This window comes from Onychomys torridus, chromosome 21 (assembly GCF_903995425.1).
Source record: "Onychomys torridus chromosome 21, mOncTor1.1, whole genome shotgun sequence".
Taxonomy (NCBI): domain Eukaryota; kingdom Metazoa; phylum Chordata; class Mammalia; order Rodentia; family Cricetidae; genus Onychomys; species Onychomys torridus.
In genome coordinates, this window is record NC_050463.1 from 845,559 (window position 1) to 854,488 (window position 8,930).

An 8,930-nucleotide genomic window follows, 5' to 3' on the forward strand; every position below is an offset into this window, starting at 1 on the left:
GGAGATGGGAGCCGGGGTGGCACACGCCTTCCATCCCAGCACTCGGGAGGCAGAGGCAGAGGCAGGCGGATCTCTGTGAGTTCTGGAACAGCCAAGGCCATGTGGAGAGACCCTGTCTCAAGTCAAACAAACAGAAAAGAAAGATTTGAGTCCACCAGGGACCGCGCAGGACGCAGGCCCCGCCCCGCAGTGGGTGTGGCTTGTGTGGTCACGTGCCGGCGCGCCCTCCGCCCGCCGGGCTTCCGCAGCGTGAGCCCCAGCGGCGGGTCCTGGGTACGTGCCTACTCGCTGTTGCGCCGGGCGCCCCGCCCCGCGACGCTGCGTGCGTGCGTGCGTGCGTGCGTGCGGGCTTACGCGCGTGCGCGCGCCCCGCCTCCCGTCCTTCTTATAGAGCCGCTGCGGGGCCGCGCTCCGACGAGGCGACATGGCGGCGGCGCTGCTGCTTGCTGTGGGCTTCGCGCTCCTGGGCGGCCAGGGCGCCTGCGCGGCGGGTAAGACCTGGGGCTGGGGGCCCGGACCTAGGGTGAACCCCAGGTTTGAGGAGCCGCAGCTTTGGTTCCGTGACCGGGGAGGAATAACTGGCTGTGGGTGACCCTCGAGTTGACCCCCGACCTGCGCTGGGCGACAGGGTGGAGGGAGGTGATCCCGGGGCCGCGGCCCTGGAGACAGACGTCTACGGGAGACGTTCCGAGGTTGGGGGCCGGGGTGGAGGGACCTGGGCATGGGCTGGGAGGTGACCCGGAGGATTTGGAGTCCGGAGTGAGTGGAAATGACCCCAGGTTTGGGACAGCTGGAGATGGAAGGAGCCGCTGCCTTCCTGTCCCCGCTCCCGGAACAGGGCTGGGAGGTGACCCTGGGGGATTGAGGAACAGGAGCGACTATCATTGGCCTCGGTTGGGGGAGTTGGTAAGGTGTGGGTGGAGGTGACCCTGAGGCTGGGATGCACAGTAAGACCCTGGGACGGCACCGACGTTCGAGTGGCCGTGGACGGAGCTGCTATCTCGGTGTTAGCACCTGGGTAACAGGGCTGGGAGTGACCCTGGAGATTGACCTCCGCTTGGTTTAGGGACCCAGGGGCATGAGGGTAAAAGGAGTCACCACGCTGATAGTTCCCCATCTGAAAGACGGGGCTGGGAAGTAATCGCGTGCTGGAGGGGATTGCACGACATCAGGGAGAGGCTTGTGGGACTTGGGACGGGGACAGCCACGGACGGACAGACGGACGGCGTGCTGCAGGTGGCTTCCTCCAAATCTGGGGAGACCTGGAGGCTGAAGAAGCTGCCGCGGTGGGGAGGGCCCCACCTGGGGAACATGTCAGGAGATGACCCCAAGTTTGGGAGACCTGGGAGTGGAAGGAACTGCAATCTTGGTGTCCCCACTCAAGGAACAGGATAGGAGCGACAGCCCCTAATTTGGGAGTTAGATCTGCTACTCTGTTGTCCACCACCTGGGGAAGATGAGGGTGGATGAAAGGTTTGGGAAAATTGGAGTGGAAGAAGCTAGCATTTCAATGTGTCCAAACTTGGGGGACTAGGCAGGGAGGTAATCCAGGGGATTTGGGGTACAGAAGTGCCTGGAGGTGAAGTCTCCAAATTTGGGTGTGTGAGTGGCAGTGAGGTGACTGGGTATTTGGGGGGCAGTGTCATTGATGCTGTGGTGATGTGAGGGTAATGGAAACCAAATCAAAAACTTGGTATCTCCACCCAGGGGAGAAGGTGGGAAACAACTGGGTGGGGGGGTGTTGGGCACAGTTGTCCTGATGTAGGGGGATGGGGTGGAGGAAGGTGCTACATTGATGTTTCTGCTTAGTGAGTGGAGGACTGCAGCACTGTCTGGGAACCTGGAAGAATGAGAGTTTGTTGGCCTTGGGGTGGGGGGCAGCATTGCCTGCAATGTCCTTGAGTGTGGAAGGTGTGGACTAGGAAGGGGCTGAGGAACCAGGAGGTGGTGGCGCACACCTTTAATCCCAGCACTCGGGAGGCAGAGGCAGGCGGATCTCTGTGAGTTCGAGGAAAGGTGCAAAGCTACACAGAGAAACCCTGTCTCGATAAACCAAGAGAGAGAGGAAGGAGCCCCTCTGGATTCTTGGGGTACAGAAGTGTCTGGGAATAATGTATCGTGGGGTTGGGTAGAATCTGTTGCCCTGGAATCGTTATATGGAGGTTGTGTGGGGAGTTCCTGTCCCTGTGTTTGGAAGAGTCCCAATTAGATAGCTCTTCAGGTGTCCCCAGCTGTCCCTGTCCTCATTGGAGTGAACTGCCAGGCCTGCTGTTGCGCACGGCTCTGCCTCAGTCATCCCTGCTCCTTGGCAGTGGCCTGGAGGAGATGGAGGTGCCCCCTGGGCTGGAATCAAAGCTATAGGGTGCTCACCTGATCTAGGATCCCCTGGGAGTGAGTGCCTATGAATGACCCTGGTTCCCAGGCTCTGGGCTTTGTGGGATTATCATTCTTGATGAGATTTCCGGTGGCTGAGGCCCAACACACTCCACTTGCCCCACCCTGGAGTCTGGCCCATTCTAGCCTTGGGATTTTGCCTGATTGGGGCTCAAAGAGGAAACTGAGGTCCAGGTGGGGAAGGCTGGTGTTCAAGGTCACGACAAGGTTGAGTGTAGAGGGCAGTGGAGCAGGCCTGGAGCGCATGGGCTGCTCTCCTACTTACTCCAGATGGAGTAGGCACAGGGCAGAGCCTGAGCTCTACTGGAGAAGTGGCATTCTTCAGCAGTCGATGCCGGAGGGGGCTGTGCCTGGCGGCAGTGCCCCGGGTTAATCCTGACCCACTTTACCAGTCCCTCTTCCTCACCATCAAAACATCTTGAGGTACCCCCATGAGGCTGGCCCTTGGGCAGACAGCTGCCCCCGGCAAGGTGGATGCAGCTGATAAAGTGTCCTCCCAGATGGGGAGCCTGGCAGGAGGCTCCCACCCTGCCTGGGCGCAGGCCCAGTGGCTTCCTGCCTGGGTTAAGCAGACCTTTGCAATGCCCGGGGGCCAAGCATAACATGTAGCTTACGGGCAGGTCTCAGCCCTTCCTGGGAACAGCTGAACAGCCTGGGCAGGGCTAAGTTCAGTCTACGGTGTGCCGTGTTCACTGTCCATGGAGGGGAGGAAGGTGCCCCGGGGCGTACCCTGCTCAGAGGGCCTGTGTGGCACGGGCATTCCTGTTTGTTTTCCTGGTTGTATGAGGCCGGTGTAAGCACTCCACACCCCAGTTTCACACAGCCTGAAGAGCTGCTTTTCCAGCGGCCACCCAGGTCTGATTTAACCCTGACCCTCAGGTGACAGAGTTGCATGGTGGAAGAGGTGACAGCCTCTGGCCTGGGTCAGCGCTGGGTAGCAGGAGGATGGGTGTGGGCTGCCCTCTAGAGCAGTGCCCCCTCCCTGCACCCTGTGGTGCTGGCTTGTTTACCCATGGCCCAGTCTGGCCCTGTTCCCGCCTGGCTGTGAGTGGGCAGGGAGGAGGGCGCTGTTTTTAGACCGAGGTGACGCTGGAAGCTGTGGGCTGCAGGTCACATGGCCAGACTCCCAGCTTGACTTTTCAAAGGCCCTTGTAGAGGCTCCTGAGGTTGGGATCAGGGTTATTGGTCACCCCTAGGAAGCTTAGATGGTACCTTTCCAGAGACCTGTACCCCCAGCTGTATTTAGGCACTGTGTGGGGAGGTCAGTGACAGGTGCCAGGGAGTTCCACAGAGCACCCTGCGTTCCTGAGACTAGATCCTGGCCCACCTAGCGGGTCCTAACGGCCTGGCATGTGACCATTTGGCTCCTGATCCCTGAACATGGCAGCCATGCCCCAGATGAATGATACCCATAGTGTCTCTTCAGAAACCCGACTGGGGTCCTGGGGGCATCTGTCTTTCCTGACGTCAGTCCTAGATGAAGTGTTGATTCAGGCGTCCCGGAGCGGTGGGCAGAGAAGGGAACCAAGGGAGCCAGGCTGTGCCCTCTCCTGCCCTGACTTGCCACACCTACTCACCTGGGGCTGCAGGTTGGACAGTGGAAATCTCAACTCTAGAATGTAGGTTATTAACTGTGTCGTCTCTTCCCCAGGGGCCTTGGGGCCACCTAGGTGGCAGGTGCCTATCTTGGTCCCCACCGCCCAGTACAGGGCCTCAGGGACCAAACCCATACACTTGTACCTTCAGACACATCCGTGCCTTGTGTAGGCATGCAAGGGCCTGCCTTCCTGGGACGTGTGTCTGAGGCAGACATACCGGCCCCAGGCCCCTGTGTGGTACTGAAAAGCCCTATCTTACTTTTTCATTTTGGAGACCACGTTAACCTTCTGCCTACATCTCCCAAATTGGGGAATTACAGGTGAGCCACAACCCCTGGCTCCTGGTGTGTGTGTGTGTGTGTGTGTGTGTGTGTGTGTGTGTGTGTGTGTGTGTGTGTTTGGTTGCCCACCCACAGGTCCCTGGGTCCTGAGGCTCAAACTCAGGACTTTAGACTTGGTGGCAACCACCTTTACTCAGCCCCTGGGGTTCTGTTTTTCACCTGACTCCTACTTCTCCTCACAAACAGAGAGGAGCTGGGGTCTTGAGTTTGCCTCAGACCAGGCCTGTCTCCCTCCCTGGTGGTAATGGGTACTAACCCTCTCCATAGCTGGCTTCCTCAAGGCACCGCTGTCCCAGGAGCAGTGGGCGGGGGGCAGCGTGGTGCTGCACTGTGAGGCCGTGGGCAGCCCCATCCCTGAGATCCAGTGGTGGTTTGAAGGGAATGATCCAAACGACAGCTGCTCCCAGCTCTGGGATGGCGCCTGGCTAGACCGCGTTCACATCCATGCCACCTACCGCCAGCATGCGGCCAGCACATTGTCTGTGGATGGGCTCGCCGCAGAGGACACGGGCACCTACGAGTGCCGGGCCAGCAGTGACCCTGACCGCAACCACCTGACCCGGCCACCCAGGGTCAAGTGGGTCCGTGCCCAAGCAAGCGTGGTGGTCCTTGAACGTGAGTGGCCAGGGCACCTGTCCTCTGTTCTCCTCTCGTGCCACCCAACCCTGGCTCCCACTCGTAGACCCAGACGCTGCTGTGCCCTACCACCAGTTGAGGCCTCCCTGGGGACATGGGTGGGCTGGAGACTCATCCGTGTCACCTGGCTGGGTGCAGACTGGCCCTGCCCTCCTGCAGGTGGGTCCTTGGCTCCCATCCCGGGCCTGTGGTCTGTTGTATTCCACCCTGACCTCCCATCCTGTCCTGTGCACCCGCCCCCCCTGGCTCGCAGCCTCCTGTGTTTGTCTGGTTTGGGGTGGGGGCTGCTGCCCCAGTGTTCACTCTGACTATCTACTGCAAGCTGAGGGGTCCAGCCAAGTGACGGGCTCTCCAGAACCTTCTGGGGACTTAGTTTCCGGTTCTGGGTGAAGGAAGTGTGAGGCGCCTGCACAGTTCTGCTCTGTGGGAAGTTGGGCCTGGTGCTCCTCCTGAAACACGCAGCTGTGGGAGCAGCAGATGGGACTTGGGCAGCCGAGCGTCTTACCTTGGAAGGAGTCTGGGGCTGCAGAGTGTTAGCCACAGTGATTCCAAAAGCAGCCCTTGTCGGGGCATGAGGCAGGCTGTGGGGTCGAGCCCCTTGGACACTGTGCTGACTCTGTCCCTGTGGTCTCTTAGCGGGCACCATCTTAACCTCCACCCGCGAAGACGGCTCCAAGACACACCTTACCTGCTCTCTAAACAGCAGTGCCGTCGACATCATTGGCCACCGCTGGATGAGAGGTGGCAAGGTACTACAGGAGGACACGCTGCCAGACCTGCAGATGCAGTACACGTGAGTCCATGATTCTCAGGGCGCCATCATGATGCCGTCCCACTAAGCACATAGTTGTGCTAGGGCTCCACACAGCTCTTGGTGGGTCACATGGCCTCTCTGTGGCATAAGGAGCCAAGACCCTGTGGTCTACACAGCCTGCATGGGGAGGTGGCCACCATGCCTTGCGGGCTCCTTACCTCATCACTCTGCCCCCTGCAGGGTGGACACAGATGACAGAGCTGGGGAATATTCCTGCATCTTCCTTCCTGAGCCCGTGGGGAGGAGCAACATCCTTGTGGAAGGTAGGCTGGGTAGCCAGGAGGTGGCTGTGTGGGGCCAGGGGCAGTCTGCAAGCCTGGGTACCAGGCTGTTAGCTCATTCTCACAGGACCACCCCGGATCAAGGTCGGGAAGAAGTCAGAGCATTTCAGTGAGGGGGAGAACGCAAGGCTGGTCTGCAAGTCTGACTCATCCCACCCCCCTGTCACTCAGTGGACCTGGTTTAAGGCCTCTGACTCTGGGGACCAGGTGAGGGCTGCGTGGGAACATGGGGTTCTGGACATGGCAGCAGAAGGGGGTCTGGAGCTCTGGGACCAGGGAGGGCTGTACTGGACACAGTACTCCAGGGATAGGGGTGTCACAGAAGGGGTGGGGGACGAAACGGGCCGTGGAGGGATGCTGTGGGGCTCCTGGAACAGGCAGGAAAGGCAGAACGTGATGAGCCCCTCTTCCCCAGGTGATCACCAATGGCTCCGACAGCAAGTACCTCGTGATGTCCACACCGGAGAGATCTGAGCTGACCATCAGCAACCTGGACATAAACAGCGACCCTGGTACCTACATGTGTAACACCACCAACTCCCAGGGCACTGTCCAGGAGAGGATGACACTGCGTGTGCGAAGCCGCCTAGCCTCCCTCTGGCCCTTCCTGGGCATCGTGGCTGAGGTCCTGGTGTTGGTCACTATCATCTTCATTTATGAGAAGCGACGGAAGCCCGACCAGACCCTGGACGGTGAGCATCCCTGGGTCTGGGTGAGTGGGTGGGGCACCCCTCAGTGTCAGCCTGAGGCAGATGCAGTCTGCTCATAGCTCACCTTCCTCTCTCCTTCACCTGGCCACAAGCTGGTGTCCTCTGTGGTGAGCTCTCCCCTGTGGCTCGGGCAGCTGTGTGGGGCCTGGGGCTGTGGGTGCCTCCAGCTGTGGACTGCATGGCGAGCCTGGGGTGTGTGGTACCTTGAGGGTGGCATTGTGGGACAAGGTTCAAGCCAGCCACACAGAGGGGCCGCAGCTGGAAGAGCCTTAGTGGATGCTGACACCTGTCCTCTCTTTCATGGGGCTGCTCCTCCTCACAGAAGATGACCCTGGTGCTGCTCCACTGTAAGTCCAGCTCACTGTGGGCCCCGGGGAGCTGCTGTTGTCCTGTAGAAGTGGGGCGGGGGCAGCATGCAGTGCGCACGTCCATCTTTCACAGGCCTAGGTGGGTGGCTGCTATTGGAACAATGGCCAGATTGTAGACTCTTTCTGGTGGGGTGAGGCCAGCCCTGTGCCCCTAAGCGCTGAGCCCTTTTCTGTGTCCTCAGGAAGGGCAGCGGGCATCACCTGAACGACAAGGACAAGAATGTACGCCAGAGGAACGCCACCTGAATGGTGGAGCAGGCGGGGGTTGAGGGGCGCCTCACCCCAGCCCAGCGTCCACCTCCACTCCCGTTCCCGTCTGTCCCGACCTGAGCCTACCCACCCCCCAACCTCCTATCCCAACCCGTGTGAAGACAGCCTCAGCTTGCAGAAGGCCCACTTTAAAGAAGCCAGCCGCCCACAGCACCCTGTTTCTAGTTTAAACAATGTTTCTATGCAGAGAGTCCATTCCTTAGGGGGTTCTGTTTGATTTTTTTTCCCCTTCCCTTTTTTAAGTGTGTCACTACAACCCTGTGGAGTGGGAGAGTGGGGTCTTGTCCTTGGTCAGGAGGGAGAGGCCAGGACAAGCTCTGACTTCTTGGTGGAGGGGGGGCCACCACCTGCTCCCCTGTATGCCCATCCCTACCATGGGCAACATGGCTGGGCCTGCTGGGACCCCACAAATAAAGACCTACCCCGCCATGTGTGTGTTTGCTGTATGTGGTTCCGAGAGCCCATCTTAGTGGGAGAGAGCTCACAGGCTGGGGAGGGGTGTAACTAATCTGGGCTTGGGATGGAGACAGTGAAGAGTGTGGTCCCTAGGGCAATGGTTCTCAACCTTCCTAATGCTGAGGCCCTTCAATACAGTTCTTGACATTGTGGTGACACCCAACCATACAATCACTATCATTGCTGCTTCGTTACTGATTTTGTTACTGTTAGGAATCATAATGTAGATATCTAATATGCCACCCCGTGAAAAGGTCCTTTGGCACCCAAAGGGGTTGAGAACTACACTGCTCTAGGGTGTCTGAGAAAAGCTGGCCTCTTGAGGGCACTGTTGACCATCACTGGTGTTCTGTACTGCCCTTTGGCTTAGTACTGATCCAACTAACTGTTGGACACCCATCCTCCAGGAAGTGTGCTGGGTTATGGGAGATGGACAGGCAGCTTCAAGCCAAGCTGGCTTCCATGTGTAAAGTTTGGGGCTGGGGTTGGGGCAGGTGTGTATGTGGGGTGTTGTTATTGCATAGTTTGGCTCTAGAGAGACGGGACTCTGCAGTCAGCTTTGGTTCCAGCATAGTACACCCCAGAGTGGTGGTATTCAGGGGAGACAGGGTCTCTCACTGGACTGGCCGACCTTTTGGAGGATCAAGGTAAAATGGGAAAGAGATCCTGCCTTCCAAGAGCCACCAGAGGGCATTGTACTGGTAAGACCTATGCCCCCAGAACCAAGCAAATGGCTGGGAGAGCTGTGGTGCTCACCTGAACTGGATATGCCTAGGCGCCTCATTCTCCTTGTGGATCCCTTAGAAAAACAGGGTATGAGCTCGCCAAGGCAGAGTCAGCCCTGCCTACACAAATGTGCACATGGGCCTGGTAGGGGGAAGCCCAGGATGTCCACTCCCAGCACAGCCTGCCTATGGTGTACCTGGGGTTCTGTCCATAAAACAACACCCCCAGCTGTGGGTGAAACCCCAGTATTCATGCTCTTTGCCTCTGGGGCCCCCAGATGGTCACTGGGGCTCTAAGCCTGTAGGTCTTAAATCCAGAAAAGAGGGCACAGTGAGG

At 58.9% G+C, this 8,930-nt stretch overlaps 1 protein-coding gene across 2 annotated transcripts; it reads left to right on the forward strand.

The window, feature by feature from the left end:
• Window positions 1-260: 260 nt before the first annotated feature.
• On the forward strand, window positions 261-7,841 carry Bsg (basigin (Ok blood group)). Of its 2 annotated transcripts, XM_036170874.1 has the most exons (8): window positions 261-491; window positions 4,601-4,948; window positions 5,606-5,762; window positions 5,964-6,046; window positions 6,132-6,271; window positions 6,480-6,756; window positions 7,097-7,121; window positions 7,325-7,841. In XM_036170874.1, exons 1-8 carry the CDS (start codon window positions 425-427, stop codon window positions 7,386-7,388), a joined length of 1,161 nt encoding a protein of 386 aa, XP_036026767.1. In that variant the 5' UTR covers window positions 261-424; the 3' UTR covers window positions 7,389-7,841. The 2 variants fall into 2 exon arrangements, with proteins under 2 accessions (XP_036026767.1, XP_036026768.1); XM_036170875.1 differs by lacking the exon at window positions 4,601-4,948 and having other exon boundaries at window positions 353-491.
• The last annotated feature ends 1,089 nt before the right edge of the window (window positions 7,842-8,930 follow it).